Genomic DNA, 19,353 nt, shown 5'->3' on the forward strand with positions numbered 1-19,353 from the left:
TAAGGAATCTGCACTATAAATTGTTGGAACATCCACCCTATTCCCCAGATTTGGCTCCCTCTGACTTCTATCTCTTCCCAAAACCAAAACTCTTCCTCGTTGGTCAGTGTTTTTCTTTGAATCAAGAGGTGATTGCAGCTGTATTTTGCAGATCTTACTAAGAACCATTACAGGGACATGATAATGGCTCTGGAGCATCGCTGGAATAAATGTATTAGTCTTGAGGGAGATTATGTTGAAAAATATAAATAATTTTGAAATTATAAATTCGTTTTTTCATTGTTAGGCTGAGAACTTTTCAGACCACCCTGGTACTTATCAATTCTCCTAGTATCTTTCAATATTGCTGTTTGTACTTTCACAGGAATTTATCCCCACATATCAAAGAACACTTGGGATTTATTATTATTACGTGACACCTCCAGGGAGTCCAAGGACTCATTGAGGGAGGGCATCTACTCTACAATTCTGTCTTCACCACTGAATCCACTGACTACAACTAACCGCAACTACACCAACACCATATACTGCCCACCACCATCATTAGTATTTTCACAGACAATCATAAACATCCATGCCTATGGCAGGATTTGAGCCCACAGCCTTTTGACTGGAGAGCGGATATGCTAAACACTCAGCCAATCATTCCAAATTTGCTACAGTGTTTTTAGCACTGTATGTTGGTGAAGAACTAATCCTACCAGGTGTTAGGGAAGTCATATGCATTGAACCGCACAAGCCAGCCCCTGATATTATCAAGAAAATTCCTTTGAGCAATAATACAGTGCAATAAAGAATTGATGAAATTGCCCAGGATGTTGAAGATTCATTATGTAAGTATTTAAAAACAACCCAGCTCTCTATACAACTTGATGAGTCTACTTTACTAGGAAATGAAGCCATACTTTTAGCATATGTACAATACATAAAAGTTGAAAAAATGTGCAAAGAATTACTATTTGCTAAAAAATTTGCTAACTGATACTAAAGGAGAATTGATATTTCGTGCATTGGAAGAGTTATCATTTAAAAAAAAAAAAAAAAAACCAAATCCCTCTGAATAATATCTTGTCAGTTGCTACTGATGGTACTCCAGTGATGGTAAGGCGCTATCACGATTTTATTGCATATTTCAAAGAGGCGGTACCAGATGTATTCACTGTACACTGTGTGATTCATTGTCAACATTTATTTGCCAAATACCTGAACGATCACCTACAGGTCATTACATTATGAAATTACAGTAGTCAATGAAATCAAAAGTCATTCATTGAATGACAGATTGTTTGGAAACTTTGTATTGAAAACGATGAAAAATTCAATCGCTTGCTGCTCCACACAGAAGTTCGTTAGCTATCAAAGGGTGCCTATTTGAATCGATTTTATAAACTCTTGGACTCAGTGATACAGTTTTTAGAAAACACAGATGATTCTTTACAGGCTAACGTGATTAATTTCAAAAGTGACATAGCTTATTTTATTATTATTATTATTATTCCTGACACCTCCAAGGAATCCAAAGACTCATCACAGGAGGACACCTAATACTGTCTTAACTAATACAACTGTCTCAACCACTACACCGAACCTCTACTACAAATCATCTCCATCAATGCCATCTACCGCCCACCTCCACCACAACTGGTATTCTATGTCTGTAAATTGCGTGTGTTCTGAAGGGCCAATTTGTCTGTATGCGGGATGAAAAACCCGAGTTTCCGGGAGAAAAAACCCTGCTACCTCCGTATGAGATCGGCTAACTCACCTTCGATTGAAAATCGTCCAGATAAAGATTCCTCCCGTCACGACGAGAATCGAACTTAGGCCTATTCCAATCGAAGGGCGCTATGGAGGCGCTTATTCGACCGACTTGTTTAACAAATTTAATGAAACAAATCTCCAGCTCCAAGGAGATGAGCTGAATTTAATAAAAACAAAAGCTGTTATTTCTATGTTTCTGTCAAAACTCGTCCTGTACAAATGAAACTTAGAACGAGGAGAATTCACAAAGTTTCCAAATCTATCAACAGTGGAAAAATGTGATGAAGACGTGCTCAGCTATTATCAGCACTTGGTGGCTCTCCATTATGATTTCAACCAACGATTTAAAGATATTCTTGAAATGAAAATACCCAGTTTGGTTCTGGACCAGTTTTCAAATACAATCACTGAAGAATCTTTACAATTACAAGAAGTAGTGATAGAAGTAACAAAAAATGAATCATTATCATCATCAAATTCCTGACATGTACCCTCAAGGGGTGTACAAGATATGATAGTACTACATGAAAAACTTACATCATTACAAACTTCCTATCTACAGTTTTCCTCCAAATCAATCTGTTACCTGTGAAGACTCTAACATTATCAGATCTTATATTTCAATCTTCTAAGGTGCTTTTTACTGTATCAATCTGCCTATATCTTGGTCTTCCTCTGGATCTTTTTCCCGCCAACCTGGCAGAGAATACTTGTTTCGTTAATCTTTCCTCTCCCATTCTGTTTAAATAGCCATACCACCCAAGATTAGATCTGCTAATGCATTCTTAGATGCTAACAATGTTAAGTTCTTTCCTAATATCCTCATTTTTAATATGATATTGCCATTGACGCTCCTAATCTTTCTCACTACTCTCACATCTGCAGTTTCTAGTCTTTGGTCAAGTGTTTTATTTCTAACCCAGCTCTCAGATCCATAAGTTAAAATTTGTTTGAACACTGTCTTGTATACAGCTAATTTAGTGTTTTGATTAATTTCATTCTTATTCCATATAAATTTATTCAGTTGACTTCCTACCATACTAGCTTTGTTGATTCTGTTGTCTATTTCCATGTTTAATTTACCAACTTCACTAAAAATCATGCCTAAGTAGCTGAAATGTTTTACTTCTATAAGTTCTCCATTCGCAATGCAGTTAATGTTTTCACCTTCTGCCTATTTTTGTTGTCTTTGATGTGGTATTGCTGACATTCATGCTATATCTATTATAACAGTTATTCAATTTAGTCAGGGAATATTGAAGACTTGTACTGGATTTATTTAGAACTGCATAAAGCAAAGAGTTGGCATTGACATCTCCAATTTTGATATCAGGTTTAATACCACTTTCCTTCATAATGTGATCCATATAGATAATGAATAAGAGAGTGGTTGCTATACATCAGATTTAACATTAAACCATCTTTCTGTACTTACTTCAATTCTAACTGCTGACTTACAACTCAAAGACAAAGTATTGCTTGATATAATGCAACATTGACACTATACAACTGTAGCATTTTGAATAGCTCCTCTCTTGGCATACAAAACCCAAATTTATTCAGCTTGTTATATTCCCACGAATATAACAAGCTGAATAAATTCATTTTTTGGGAAAGGTGGCAGAAAACCAAATAAGTTTGGGAATCACTGGCTTAGATGATCATACATTGTGCATTCATGACAATGATCAATCTGACCTTGCAGGCCATGTACTGGATACAACTCGGGCTCTTCTGGGAGAAAACCACTATGCTCCATGATAGAATATTATTTAAAAAAAAAAATTTTAAAAAAAGACTGTTTTCGGTATCTGCAGCGGCATTCAGAAATCAATCTAATTTAAACAAATATGTATGCATAAAACTTCCAAAAATTTAGCAGTAATCGTCAGCTTCTAGTTTACACCGTAGGTCTCCTACAAACGCTCATAGAGGAAACACCACCAAGATGGGAATTTAGAGTCACCCATGTGTTTCATTGAGTATTGTGTTGTCAGTAATTCTCGTAGAAAGACTTATACGAGAATTACTAAATAACTTAAGGAATTCATAACGCATACTGGAATATAAATTAAAATAAACTTTAATATATACTTCCTACATTTCGGCAACATCACGTTACCATTTTCATGGAAACATAAGATTAAGACGCGCATGTAGGCACTAAAAACAGCAAATGATGTCGAAGGGAGGAAACTACTGTTTTTCCTAAAGTCCTGATGGTGCCCCCTAACTGGCTATATTAAGTTGTCTTAGTGTATGTGTTACAAGTGTTATTTGTACTCCCTGAAGATGTGGCAGTGACTGAGATGAAATATTGGAAGCATTAAAATTAGTTTTTAACCCTTTCCTAGTGCTGTCAATACTCCATTAAACCTCCAACATGACACCCTCTTATCCACTTCACCAACTTTATATCCATCACATTGTGCTGAAATGTATTAATTAGAATTCTGTGTAGTATCCTGTTAAAAGCCTTTCCAAAGTCCAGCAGTGTTACTGTATTATAAAATGTGAGCAAGTTACTGAAACATGATCTACTTTTTGCAAAATCATGTTTTTTCCACCCCTACCCCATATAGTATCCTGTTTTTGTCCGTCCATTCCTTATTTTGCTCTCTACCAACTTCTCCAGTACTTTGATATGACTCCCTGATAGGATGATCAGTTGGTAATTTGCTACATGTCTTGTAGCTCCCTTTATGCAATGGAAATATTTTCTTGCCGTTTCCACACCCTTGGGACTAAGCCAGAGCTGGGACTTACAATTATACGATGTTGTCAATGGCACTGTCAGTTCTCTAGTACCTTCTCATAAAACTCGAGCTGGTATCTGAATAGATTTGGTGTTCAAATTCTGGAAAAAGTGTTGTTGAATGAAGTGAAAGTGGTTTTCTTCCATGTGTTTCCTTCTTCCAATATGTGTGTGTTCTATAGTTGAAGTCCCCATAATAATTACATGCCCTCCAATCATTGGGCTTATTTGCATACTATGTTCCCCATCCTTTACATCTCTGCATCTATAGAGGCAATCAACAATGTACTTTGTTCTGCTCACCACTGTTTCAACTGGATTGCCTAAAATGTGCTATTTTCACTGTCTTGCAGTTGGACTACTACTCTTTTTTTGCAGTTCATCGGCTAGCATCAGTAATACTCCTCCCTGCATTCTTTTCTCTCTATCCTCCTTGAAAACACTATAATCTTCATGTACTATCTCACTACCTATAACATCTTCTGTCAGCCATGTCTCCCTAATTCCAAAATCTTTGGCCACCCCCTCACCCACCCCCCCATTGTTCCGAATGATCCTGGCATTAGTGTATGTAAAGTGCAATAACCCCTTAGCCCCAACGCATCCTTATGCATTATACTATCCCATTCTGGTTTCTAACTAGAATGCCAGTGGTACTAACTTAACATTTTCTGCACATTCTTACATTCAGCTGCCTTACTGCTATTTGTCTATTTGCTCAACAGCTTCCCTTCTCCATAAAACCTTTAGTTTCCCTGATTTTGCACATCCACTTTCACTTCATTCAACAACACTTTTTCCACAATCTGAACACGAAATCCATTCAGATGCGAACCATCCTTATTCAGCCATATTCATAATCTATCTAGCCCACTACACTCAGGCAGATTTTTTGAGCCTCACCAAATCTCTCTTTTCTTTTAAATTTATACAGAAAAATTAATATTTTTCATCATATACCTTATTATTTACATTATTTACATTTACCATTTACGCTATTTACATTTACCATTTACACTATTTACATTTACCATTTACATTATTTTTATTACAATACGAGAAGGAAAGAAAGGATATTATTACAAGTTTGTTTTTATACAAGGGCTTTTAACACCTGGTTGTCTGTATCTGTTTTATGAACTTTTTTTACACTTGGTTTTCATCAACTTTTTACACCTACCTTTTTATACTTTTTTATGTATGTATTTGGACTTTTGTCCAAATACATACATAAAATGCTTTGATCTCTACTGACATAATATGACTGTCGTTGTGCCAACTAAACCTAAACAAGCATACATGTTGTGAATAATCTCCTTCATTGTTAACTCATGTTTAATTTCCCTTTTCCCTTTCTTTTTGTCTGATTTGATTGGTTCGTCAAATATGGCAGCATTCAATTCAAAATCACTGTACTTTTTGTTATATGGAGTTAATCACATAGCCTACTTTTCTGAAATTTCTTTCACAGGTGCAATCGGAGATATGTCATTTTGGTCTCATTTTAAATGTGGTAGTATATTGTCTCTAATGATATGAGAAACCAAGCTCTACTTGAGCACATTATTCTTTTATTTATTCTTAAACGTAGAAACTACACTAGTGGCCAAAATTGTGGAAACCTTTTGGAAAAAGTGTATTTCTGAGGTTTGATGGCTCATAACACCATTTTTTTTGGAGTAATACCATAAAATTATATATCAATGGAAAGATAATTTAATCAAGAATGTAATGCAATAACTTTTATGAAGGATTTTTTATTAGAACAGCAGTTATAAAGAAGAAAAGTGAAACACAGAAAAATGAGATATACAAAAATTCTCACAATATGAGTTAATACTTAGTTGGGTAACCTTTAGTGTTAATTACGGCCTTACAATGCCTTACCATGGAGTGAACCAAGTTTTTTAATTCTGCAGCTGTTATAATGTGAAACCAAGATTGAATTATTGCTTATATTAATTGGGTTTTATTAGTTCGTTGCTTCTGATTAACAAGTTTCTTTAGTTGGCTCCATAGATTTTCGATTGGGTTAAGGTCTGGGCTATTCCCAGGCCATTCCAGCAGCGGAATATGGTTATCTTGAAACCACTTTTTGCACACAGCAGCAACATGACATGGAGCTGAACCCTGTTGAAATATAAATACTTCATTATCTTGGAAAAGATCACGTGCGGAAGGCTTCAGTTTGGGCTCAAGTATTTCATTTATGTATTTTTGGGCATTTATATTCCCATTAATCACGCAAATTCTGCCCACACACCTTTTGATATCATACAACCCCAGATCATAACACTACGTGGGTGTTTCACGGTAGGTTGAATGCAATTAAGATGCAAATGTTCTCCGATTCTTCTCCTTACATATTTTATGCCATCACTACGAAACAGGGAGATTTTGGTCTCATCACTCTGAATAACACTGTCCCATTGTTCCCCTGTCCAGTTAACATGGGTTTTAGCCCAGTTTAACTGGGTTAAGGTCTTTATTTGATATAAGGTCTTTCAACTTTTATTTGAGAGATAAAAATGGCTTTTTTATTGTGGAATTCTAGCATTTAGACCAAATTCCTGCAGTCTGCGCCAAACAGTCCTTGCACTCAACTTTACATTGCATTGTGCCATTTCATTTTGTATACACCCAGATGATTTTCTTCTGTCATGTAGGCACAGTCTCTCAATTCTTCTATCATCATTTGCTGTTGTGCACCTTTTTCTGCCTTTACCAGTCTGGTTTTGTAGTGACTGAGTCTCCTTATACCTCTTCAAAAATTTAAAAATGCCACCTTTGGTTAAGTTTCCACCAATTTTTCTTCTAATTTCTTCATAACTGTAGCCTTGTTCACGTAATAGTACTATTTTACATTCACTTTTTGGGTGACCAGTCAACTCTTTGCGCCATTTCTTTAATTTTATTACGTTTTACAAGCTCACTAAATGAATGAACACACACAAAAAAAAAAAACTTGATAGCAATCATATACCACACTGACAAATGTCCTCTCAGCTCCAATACATGACATCAATAGCTGAATCGTACTGTGACCTTATTGGCTCATTGCCAAAACAAGATGACACCTGATTGGCTCTCTAAACACTCATGGTCATTGGCTACATTCAAATGAAGGAAAGCTACTTCATATCAACCTAAGCAAATTGTGCTTCTTTTTTCTGGTTATTTGGCCATGACTTTTCATAGAATACAGATAATTGAACAAACTTTGTTGCATTGCATTCTTGATTAAATTATCTTTCCATTGATATATAATTTTATGATATTACACCAAAAAAAAAGTGGTGCTATGAGCCATCAAACCTCAAAAATACACTTTTTCCAAAAGTTTCCACAATTTTGGCCACTAGTGTAGGTGTGTAAAACATAATTTGTGCATGAAGCTCTTCTGGTTTTCCTGAGACTGATTTGGTGGAGGGAAATGCAGAATTTCATTCACTTTTCATTTCCAATTAGTTTAACTTATTTTATACGTATTTCTTGTGTTTTGGGTTATCCAAATGGTGATAAGCATCTCAATAAACAATATAGGTAAGTAATTTTCATGGCTATTAAGGTGCATTTTAATTTAAACAACAACAACAAAAATAAACGTGCCTATGTTATTGCAAAAAAATGCTTTCTAATGAGTTTTCATTTCATTTTGTGCAGATTACTATCCCATGCAATGAAGGACCATATTGTGAGAGTTGCAAATGAGGCTGAATTTATTCTGAATCGCATGAGAGCTGATGATGTCCTGAAGCATGCTGATTTTGAGGTTTGTGTACTTGCAAGAAGTATTCAATTGCTAATTTTTTTATGTGTTTAAATTTTATATATTTCCAAACCTCTCTAAGGAAATCATGTCAGCAATTATAACAAAGTACAGGCAGAGCCTGACTTATATGAGAATTATGTTCTGCACCTGTTGCTTAACACGAATTTTACATGCCGGATTTAATCCGCCTCAACCATTAATCATACCCTATTGCTTACAGTATATGTATACAATAGTACATTTAACATGCTTTAAAGGTTATTTCTGATATTTGAATTCATAGGATGTATACACAAATTAGATTTAGTGTGCAATTTAGATGCAAAGTAATATAGTATAGTGTAAACAATATCAGAAAAAACAAAAAAAAATTAATTTGGACATTCGACCTTCCTTGTGAAATTTACAAGAGGTGATTGAACAGCGAACCAACCAAGTTTTTTATATCAAAAGATGTACTTTCATCTGAATCATGATTAAGCTTAGAGGAATGAGCTTTTCAATTTGATCTTCAATCCACATAAGTAGCAATTTTTTCATGTCATTATTATTGATTTTAAAGTGACTGATCCTTTCCCTGTTTCTATTTATGAGCTGATATTACATTTCTATTCACTGCTGATGGCAAAAGACTAAACATATCCTGTGGCCATTAAACTTTGTCCACCTTCCTATTTTTTTATAATTTCAATTTCTAGATCAGTTTTAATGCATTTACAAATGAGTTCACTTTTTTTCCACTTCTGTTCTTGCTTTTTCCAGTCATGATTGTATTTTACCGCAGTGCACACAAACAATAAAAATTATTAAAGTGCAGGGATACAAATACACAACATATCTGTGTTCAACAGTAAAGAAAATAAGACTGAGAATGGTACATGAATGAATCGCATGTAGACGACCACTGACAAGTGGTATGTAAGTAAAGTAAGTACGTAAAATAAAATTTTTATAACTCAAACTTTTTTCCATGGCCATTTTGGGATAATTTGTTTAAGGCCAAATTTACATATTTTGAGATTTGCCTCTGTATCAGTATTGAAGCTGTTAAAACAAGGAATATTACAACTGAAAACACAGACCTCATTTTTATGTATATGCATTTAAGTGAAGGTCATTTGTCAAGAGGTAGTTTTATAAGATCAGCTGATCTGATCATCATTCAGAATTCACTGAAAATAGATCTTCAAATCTGCAGTGCTATAAAACACAACCTGTGCTTATTTGAAATAACGGTACATCAAAACTTTTTTTTTTTTTTTATGTCAAGCCTACAGATGACTGGTTTCAAGACCTATAATGTGACATTGCTGTGTTATGGGTAAGTGATTAGAGAAGAAAGGAATCTTTAATGAGTTTCTTGAAGAGGGGAGTGTTGTATTCATTGAGGAAAATGGTATGAGGGATGACTCTTCAAAGGAAAGACATATAGTGAATGAACGAAGAGGATGAGAAATTGATGTGGTGAGTTCAGAGCGGAACTATCTATCAATGATGATCAGTGGGTGGGTGCTCACCCATGTTTGTACATGAGTAGAGAAAGTCAAGGAAGCAAACAAATAAAGCAATGTAAAGCACAGGCAGTTGTTATAGAAAAGAATCAAAGGGATCATTTCAGCCAAGAAACTCTCAAACTGCTACATAAAAGAAGAGAGTTAAAAGATTCTAATCATACTAATTTAGAATATATAATAATTAGCAAGTTACTGGGAATAAAGAAGATTACACCAAATTTAGAATAAATAAATTATGCAAGGCAGCAGAAAAACAAAGAAGCCTTAAAAAGGTAGATTATGGAATTAAGTATGAAATAAACAATAATGCCAGCTTTCCTAGATGAACAAAATATTATGTTTTGGCATCTCTGACCTTTTCACAAATGTCCTCAATGACACAATTCTCCTTTTACAGGACAGAATCCTGTCCAATATCACAGTGCTCTTTGCCCATGTACTATGGTCTGGCTATTATGTATGGCAAAATACTTTTTACCTGCAAAAAGAAGGCACAGCCATGGGCTCACCACTATCCTCCCCAAATTGCTAACTTTTATATGGAAGCTTTTGAGCAATGTGGTCTAGATTCCTATACTTTAAAACCCAAAGTCTAGCTTATATACGTTGATGATATTTTTGTTTTCTGGTCCCATAGCTGCCAGACATTAGACACTTTCCTCGGCCACCTAAACAAACAACACAAATGCATACAATTCACAACTGAAATTAAAAGTCAGAACACACCTCCTCTTCTAGATACACTTGTCACACGTCTTCCTTCTGGCAGTCTTTCCTTCACATTTACGATAAGATATGTGGTTTATAAAGTGGTAGAAGAAACTTTTTTTCTCCAGCACAAAAATGAGTAAAGTGTGCATTAAATTGAACTCCAAGAGGTAAAAGTATTTATACTTCAGAGACAGGAGGAATAATATTGTATGCTGCATAAGAGAGATAAAAAAAGGATCCCATGGAAAGGAAGAAGAAAATTTTTATATTTTCGGAAAGGCCCTAACAAAGAAAGTGACTCTGATGAACATTTTTTGTTATTCCGAAAACAAGGTATTTATTCTGGTATGTATGATTAAGTATATGTCAAAATCCAATAATAGAATGAGTCAGATAATCAGTGATTTTAAAGATTTAATTAATCTCTAATGTGTATATTTTTTGTATTTAGTCTTGAGTCGGTGATTTTCAAGATTCTGAAAGAAACCGTTAAAAGTCATTGCACCAATCAGAATTGAACCCTTGTGTAATAATAAATATTGTATACACACAATACACTATTTAACAAGAATTAGTTTATATGCCCCAGAAGAGGGAAGAGAACAAGATGATATTGATTTTTATAATCAACTACAAAACATATATAATAAAATAAATAAAAATGATTACATAATTTTAGCAGGAGACTTAAATGCAAGAATTGGAAACATGAAAATTAATAATAATATAGGAATACATGGAAAACATACTCTTAACAGGAATGGTAAAAAATTGATTGACTTTGTAGTTTATAATAACCTAAAAATAATGAATTCCTTCTATAAACATAAAGGCATACATAAATATACTTCAGCAGCAAGAGAATGGAAATCAATATTAGATTACTTTATACTAAATGAAAAGACATCAAGATTTTCACAAGATGTTAGAGTTCACAGAGGATATGAAATAAGCAGTGACCACTTCCTTGTTAAAATAAAATTAAGATTACCACCTAAATGGCTACAAGTAAAAAGAACAGAAACAAAAATTGAAACATTTGTTTATAAAACTAGACTATTGAATGACACAAATGTGCAATGGCTATAAAACAAAGAATTGACCAATATCTAGACAAAATAAAACAAAATGAAGAAATAGAAATAGAATGGCTTAATATAAAAATGATATACTAAATGCAGCAGCAAATGAAAGCTTAGGAAAGACCAAAAAATTCAATAAAAGGAAAAAACTGAAGATCTGGGATGATACAATGCAAGAAATAATCAAAAAGAAAAAAAGAAGCCTATCACAAATGGTTAAGCAGTAAAAGATTAGAAGAGGAAATAGAATATAAAAGAATAAGAGCCATAGCTAAAAGAGAAGTCAGAAAAAGACATAGAGAATCATGGAATAAATTTGTTTCTAATTTAGAGCATGATTTATATAAAATAAGGCCCAATGTATATAAAATTTTGAAACACTTAAATGCAGATACCAAAGAAAACATAAAATTAAACACTAAATTGAAATTAGAAGAATTTCTAAATTACTATACAGAATTGTGGACAGACAAATATTTTAAAAAAGACAACTGGCAAACAATTAATGAAAAGGAAATAACTAAAGAAGAATTAGAAATCAACCTGAAGAAACAAGAAACGGAAAATCACCTTGAGAAGATAAACTAAGTTCAGAACTATATAAATATGCAGAAATTAGATTCAAAGAAAGACTCTTATTATTTTTAAATAAAATTTATTCAACTGGTATTCCCCCCCTCCCAATAGAATGGAAAAAAGCAATTGTGATTCCTATCTTTAAAAAAGGTAATAGAGATGACCCTAAAAACTATAGAGGTATCAGTATACTAAATTCCTGTTACAAAATATATAGCAGAATCTTAAATAGCAAACTAATGAAATATTCATAAACTTTATTAGAGAAGTACAGAATGGATTTAGAAAAGGACGATCATGTATAGACTCGGCCTTTTGTCTAAAATTAATAATAGAGAAAAGAAGAGAATACAATTTAGAAACACATATTGCATTTATTGACTTTGAAAAAGCATTTGACAAAGTTAAAAGAAACATATTATTTAACATATTAAAAGCAAGACAAATACCAAATAATAACCTAAAAGCTATCGCATGTATATATGACAATAATCAAATACAAATAAGATTAAATCACGAGCTATCATATACGAGAGAGATAAACCAAGGGTTCCGACAGGGACGTCCCCTCTCAGCAACTCTTTTTAATATCTACTTAAATGAAATAATGATAAAATGGAATAAAAATTTACATCAAGGAATTAAACTTTCTCCTACAGTAAACTTAAACACTCTCCTCTTTGCCGACGACCAAATAATAATTACAAATTCTGAAGATAAACTACAGAAAGCTATTTTAGATCTAAATGAGTTATCCAAAGATTATAGTATGATAATATCAACAGAAAAATCAAAAACTATGGCCTTTAAAGGACAAAATCCAGCAAGAACTAAAATAGTAATAGTTAACAAGATCTTAGAACAGGTGAATTCATTTAACTACCTAGGATGTATGATCACATATGAAAATGAAAAAGATATAAATGTAAAAATTGCAAAATATTTAAAAATAACAGGTGTAATTAACTCTATATTTAAACCAAACCTAGTTCAAAAACAAACCAGACTAAAAGTATACAATACATTAGCCTTACCAGTCTTAATGTATGGAAGCGAAATCTGGACAACAAAACAAAAAGACAAACAAAGATTAACAATAGCAGAAATGAAGTTTATGAGAAAAACTGCAAAGTATACCCTATTTGATCACAAAAGAAATGAAGATATTATGAAAGAATTAAACCAAGAACCAGTAATATACAAAAAAATTAAAATATATAACCATAAATGGATGGAACACGTTCAAAGAATGAAATCAGAAAGATTACCAAAACAAGCCTTAAAGTACAAGCCATTAGGAAAAAGAAAACCAGGACGTCCTCTTAAATGATTCAACGATGACTTCTAAGGCTGGAACAGGCCATGCTAGGCCTTAATCCTTGATATGCATGATGATGATGATGTGTATACACACACATGAGTGTATACTCCAGATGATGACCTTATTTATGAAGATTGGAAATGTCGGGAAGTTAAAGTAATTATTCCTAATATATTTGTAGTCTCCATAATTTTACTGAAATGAACAAAATATTAGGAAACAAACAGAAGAGAAATAGGAAAAAAATTGTCTAAAATTACTATATTAAGCTCCACTCATCAATACAAAATGTCACTCCAATCAAGTTAACCGAGTATAAAGAAACGCTAAAAATACTGGCAGTTGGTGGAATATGTAAACAATCAGATGAAGGTATACCTTCTGTCCAAAAAAAAAAACAACCAAACTTTTCGAAAACAGAAGAAACTAGTGGTTGCCACCTGTTGTATCTTTTTGTTGTCGAAAGTGGCAACTTTCATTAGTGTTGTGTCAACTGTTATGACATTTGTTTAATTAGAAGCTGAGTTATAGTGCCAAGAGTGACAGTGTGTTTTGACAAATGGTCAGAAAATGAGTTTCAAACAGAGAGCTGCGATTGGCTTTTGTGTTAAACTTGGTAAACGTTTTACCGAAACGCATCAAATGCTTCAAAAACCATACTGTGATGAATACTTATCCCATACTCAAGTTTACGAGTGGTTTAAGGGATTTCAAAGTGTTTGTGAGATGCTTGAGGACGACGAAAAGCCAGACCGTCCAAAAACTGGACTGAGCAAAGTTAACATCCAAAAAGTGCGTGATTTCATCAAAGAAAACCCAAAATTGTCTGTGAGATTGATTGAAGATGAATTGGAGATTCCAAAATCAACTGTGCACAACATTTTAACCGAGAGTTTGGGCCTTCATGAAATGAATTTGCGATTTGTTCCCCACAAGTTGACCGACAACCAAAAATGTATCGAATTGAACACTGCAAGGACCTCATTAAAACTTCTCATAAGGACTCAAACTTCTTTGAAACAATTGGTGACGAAATGTGGTGTTTTGAGTGAGCCCAAAACAAAGCATCAGAGTGCTGAGTGGAGACCACCAGAACAGGGGCATCCAGAAAAAAAAAAAAAGTCGCTTGGAGAAGTCAAAAGTAAAGACAATGCTGATTTGTTTCTATGATTCCAAGGGCATTATAAACAAAGAATTCATTCTGCCTGGCCAAACTGTCAGTGGTGAGTTTTATCTTGAAGTTTTGAAGAGATTGATAGCGTGAGTTATTTACGGCATGAATATTGTGATGCAGGTAGCTGGTCACTTTTGCACAATAATGCACCATGTCATCGTTCCAATATTGTGAGACAGTTTTTGAGCAAAAACCAAGTTTGTGTGTTGGATCCCTTGCCATATTCACCCTGATGTAGCAACTTGTGACTTCTTTCTCTTCCCCCGACTTCATTTGCTGATGAAAGAAAAGCGATACAACACCATTGAAAACATACAAGCAGCAGTAACCACTATCCTCAACAGTATCCCAAAAACCAATATAAAAAACTCATTTAATGAATCAATTGACCATGCCAAATGCTGTATCGAAGCTGAGGGAGAGTATATTGATTGACATAAATGATTTGAATAATTATAATTGGCCTGTATTTTATTTTCTATCAAAAGTTCAGTTTCTTTTTGGACAGAGGGTGTAGATATGGACCGAACAGCTGCTTAAGATGGGGTGCTTAAGGGTGAAAGCCATATAACTGAGAGGAGAATTCCACATAGCCTTTAAAGGAATGCAGAGAACTGACCAGGGCTTCTGACCTAATGTCCAATCCTTACCTTCTCTTGGTGCACCTTGTTAGGTATCTACTGGGATACTGAGCAAACGAGGATGGGCTGGCAATTTGGGATTTAGCCAACTAAATTATATTTTTATTGGCTTAAACCACAATATAAAATGATGGTACAACATGACAGAATTTCATGCCGGCTGGGGTATTGCCAAGTTAAACGAGTGCCCCTGTTGTTTTTGCCAGGAAACCAGGACGAACAGTGAAAAGTCAGTTACTGGAACAAATCCTGAATCACACACCCCAACTCAACATCACCAGAGATCAAGATTGGTGCTATGAACATAAGAAACCTGAATGGCAAAGAAATGTAGCTAGCTGAGGAATTGGATAAGTACCAGTTTGACATAATAGGGGTGACTGAAACAAATAAGACAAAAACTGGTAAGAGCTCTCTGAGCAAAAAAAATACAAAATTTTATATTCAAGCAATGACAATCAAGGAAAAGAAGGATTAGCCATAGTATTCAACACTAAATACGATGCTAATCTTCTTGAATGGCAGGCAATATCAAGTAAAGTGATGTGGAACAATATCAGAGTGGGGAACTGGACAGTGAGTCTTATTTGTGCCTATGGTCCCACAGAAGGTTCTACTAAGTTAGAAGTAAAGGAATTTTTTGAGGCTTTAGAGAAAGCAACTGACGTAATTATTATTATTATTATTCGTGACACCTTCAAGGAGTCCGAAGACTCATCGCGGGAGGACACCTATTGTACAACTCTCTGTCTCCACCACTACACCGAACCTCTACCACCAATAATCAATCCCAGCGCCATCTACTGGCCACTACCACCACCACAGCTAGTATTTTTTTTGTCTCTAAATTGCGTGTGTTCTGAAGGTCCAATTTGTCTGTGTGTGGGATGAAAAACCCTACTGCCTCCGTATGAGATCGGTTAATTCACCTTCGATTGAAAATGTCCATATAAAAATAGAAAAAGGAAAAGTTGGTCCTTGTTGGGGATCTAAATAGCAGAGTAGGCAATGAGTGTCAGACATACAAAAATATTTTGGCAAAATTTGGAGAAAAGAGTAAAGCTAATAATAATGGCAAATACCTACAATTGTTGGATTTCTGCTCAGGACATGGACTGGTTATTACTATCACCATGTTCCAATATAAAAATCTGCACAAATTCACATGGAGAGAAGAGATAAGGAATATGAAAAGTCTCATTGACTATGTTATTGTTGATAGTGATGTTTTCTCCCTGGTGCAGCAAACTAGAGTGTATGAGGATTTGAAATGGAAAGTGATTACCATTTAGCCTTGAGCAGGATAAAATTGAATTTCATATCGAAAAGAAGAACATGTAAGAAAGTTTTAAAGCGAATAAAAGATGAGCAGCTCTCAGATGGAAACTGTAGGCTAAAATGCAAAAACATTATTCAAGAACAAATGAAAGAGTTTGAGAACAGCAACCAAACCTTGGAGATTCAATGGTAAATCCTGAAGAAAACATTGATTGATTCAGTCAGAGAGGCATGTGTTGAGGTAGTTTGCAAGGATAGAAAAATCAGAACTACATTGTGGACACAGGGAATTAAAGAGGAAGTGAAGGAAAAGAAGAAAGCATAACGAAAGTTCCTGGAAGATAAGTCAGCTTGTGCTCTTAGAGAATACAGAGACAAATGCAAGAATGCTAAACACTGTGTAAAACTAGCTAAATAAAAGTCATGGGAGGACTTTGGCAAGAACATAGAAAATAAATATCAAGAAGTGGCAACTTCTTGATATTTATTCTAGAGGTTGTTGAAGAAGCTCAGAAATGGAGGAATAGTGCTGTAAAAGGAATTAGAGATGATAAAGGTGACATGAAAACTGGAGAAAAAGATATCCTTGAAGTATGGAGTAATTACTTTGAAAAATTGCTAAATGAAACAAACAGTGATAACAGCACAGTGGTAAAAAAACACTCAACAGACATACAATCAGGACTATATATCCATACCTGAAGTAGAAATAAAGCCATCAAAACTTGAAATGTGTAAAGGTGGCAGGATGATAGATGATATTCAATCAGAAAGCATGGAGGTATAAAAGTCTTACAGTGGCTGCACTGTATAGTTCAGAAGGTCTGGACAGAGAGATGTATTCCAGATGATTGGAGTAGAGCTCTCATAGTACCCATATATAAAACAGGGAAATAAAACTGAATGTGAGAATTACTGTGGTATTTTCCTACTGAGTGTTCCTGGTAAGATTTATGCAAGTATACTTGAGAAACAGTTGAGAAGGATTGTGGAAGGGAAGCTTGGTGAAGAACAATCTGGATTCAGGTCAAATAGAGGCTGTCAGGATCAGATTTTCACTTTACAACAAATAGTTGAGAAATCATGGGAATATCACAAAGATATGTATTTAAGTTTTGTAAATCTGGAAAAGGCATATGACAAGGTGCCAATTGGAAAGCTATTCAAAACACACAACTGTAGTGTGTGTTTCCAGCAATTACTTCAAAGAAGCATTGGGAAATGGTTTAATATTAAATCTGGTGTGAGACAAGGATGTACATAATCTCTTCTGTTATTCATTATCTATGTTCATTACATTATAAAGGAACGTGGTATAAACCTGATATCAAAATTGGAAATGTTAATCCAGCTGTTTACTTATGCTGTTGATAAAAAAAGTGGCACACCGTTTGGCAACTCCTATAGGTAGAGATGACCTTGCTAATGCTTCTGCCTGGTATCTCCACTTGGGCCTGGCTCCCACTGAAGAGACCTCAATGAAGGTCGAAACTAGTCTGGGTTGTGTCCCTTCCCTTAATGCATAACATTAAACATATCTGCAAGGAGATGTGGTTTGCATTATGGGAGATACTGAGATAGGAGTGATGTTAGCTTGCTCCACCTTTGCAAGGAGTTGCCCGGTGTTGTACCACCTTACCCCAGTCCTGAAGATACTTTCAGGTGCAAACTTTGTTTGCTCACACTTGGATAAAGGATTAAACTAAATTTATTATGCTGATGATGTTATACTTCTAAATAAATCTAGTACAAGTCTGCAAGATTCCTTGACTAAACTGAATAACTGTTGTAATAGATATGGTATGAAAGTCAGCAATAACAAGTCAGAGACAATGAAAATAGGCAGAAGCAGTATAATAATTGACGAATGACTAGAGACCGCAGATTTGAAAGTCCTCATAAAGATTAGTGGTGTGATTAGATGGCATCAATGCTAATATCATATTAAAAAATGAGGATTTTAAGAAATAACTTGATATTATTAGCATCCATTAATGTATTAGCAGGCTAATCCCACTTATACAGAATGGGAGAGGAAAAATTAGCAAAACAGGTGTTCTCTGCTAGGTTGGCAGGAAAAAGATCCAGAGGAAGACTAAGATATTGGTGGATTGATATGGTAAAATGTGCTTTAGAAGATAGAAATATCTCATCTCATCTTATTTTCTTTCCCCCTCTTTTACCTAGCGGTGTCAAGGGTTTATTTATCATCGGACCTCAACTGTTCACAGGATAAACTGATAGCCTTACGTCCCGGTGTATCCTATGTCTGTAGTGGTGTTAAGTTCTCAAGGCCGGTTTGCTTGCTTTGCAGGATGAAATATCCCAGATAAACTGGGGAGAAAAACCCTACTGTCCACACCCAAGACTGGCTAACTTGGCTATGGCTAAGGAAGATCCTTCAGCTCCTCATGTCTCTGATGGGAATTGAGCCTAGGACACTCCTTCCCCAGGCCTAAGGTTGCGAAGCGCACAGCCACTAGGCTAGCCACTAGTACGAAGATAGAAATATAAAATCTGATAATGTTGGAGTCTTGGTAGGTAACAGATTTATTTGGAGGAATATTCTAGATAGGAAGTTAGTAATTATGTAAATTTTTCATTTAGTACTATCATATCCTGTAACCCCCCCCCGAGGGTACACGTTAGGATGATGATGATAGTCGAATCTTTTCATCTATTGACACGGAGAAAGTTTTCTTTAAAAGTTATTCATTAGTGATTGTATTTTGCCAGGAGATTTTTAAAATTTTTCTTAAACATTTGTT

General features: G+C 34.6%; 1 protein-coding gene across 1 annotated transcript in view; it reads left to right on the forward strand.

The window, feature by feature from the left end:
• Nucleotides 1-19,353, forward strand: part of rg (A kinase anchor protein rugose) — a 1,380,990-nt gene that overhangs the window by 761,617 nt on the left and 600,020 nt on the right. The window contains exon 33 of the mRNA XM_090393458.1: nucleotides 8,180-8,288. Coding sequence (XP_090249584.1) covers nucleotides 8,180-8,288 — 109 coding nt within the window. The remainder of the gene's footprint in view (nucleotides 1-8,179; nucleotides 8,289-19,353) is intronic.

Source organism: Typopeltis vanoorti, chromosome 5, assembly GCF_054136105.1.
Source record: "Typopeltis vanoorti isolate ZY-2024b chromosome 5, IOZ_Tvanoo_1.0, whole genome shotgun sequence".
In the NCBI taxonomy this organism is placed as follows: Eukaryota; Metazoa; Arthropoda; class Arachnida; order Uropygi; family Thelyphonidae; genus Typopeltis; species Typopeltis vanoorti.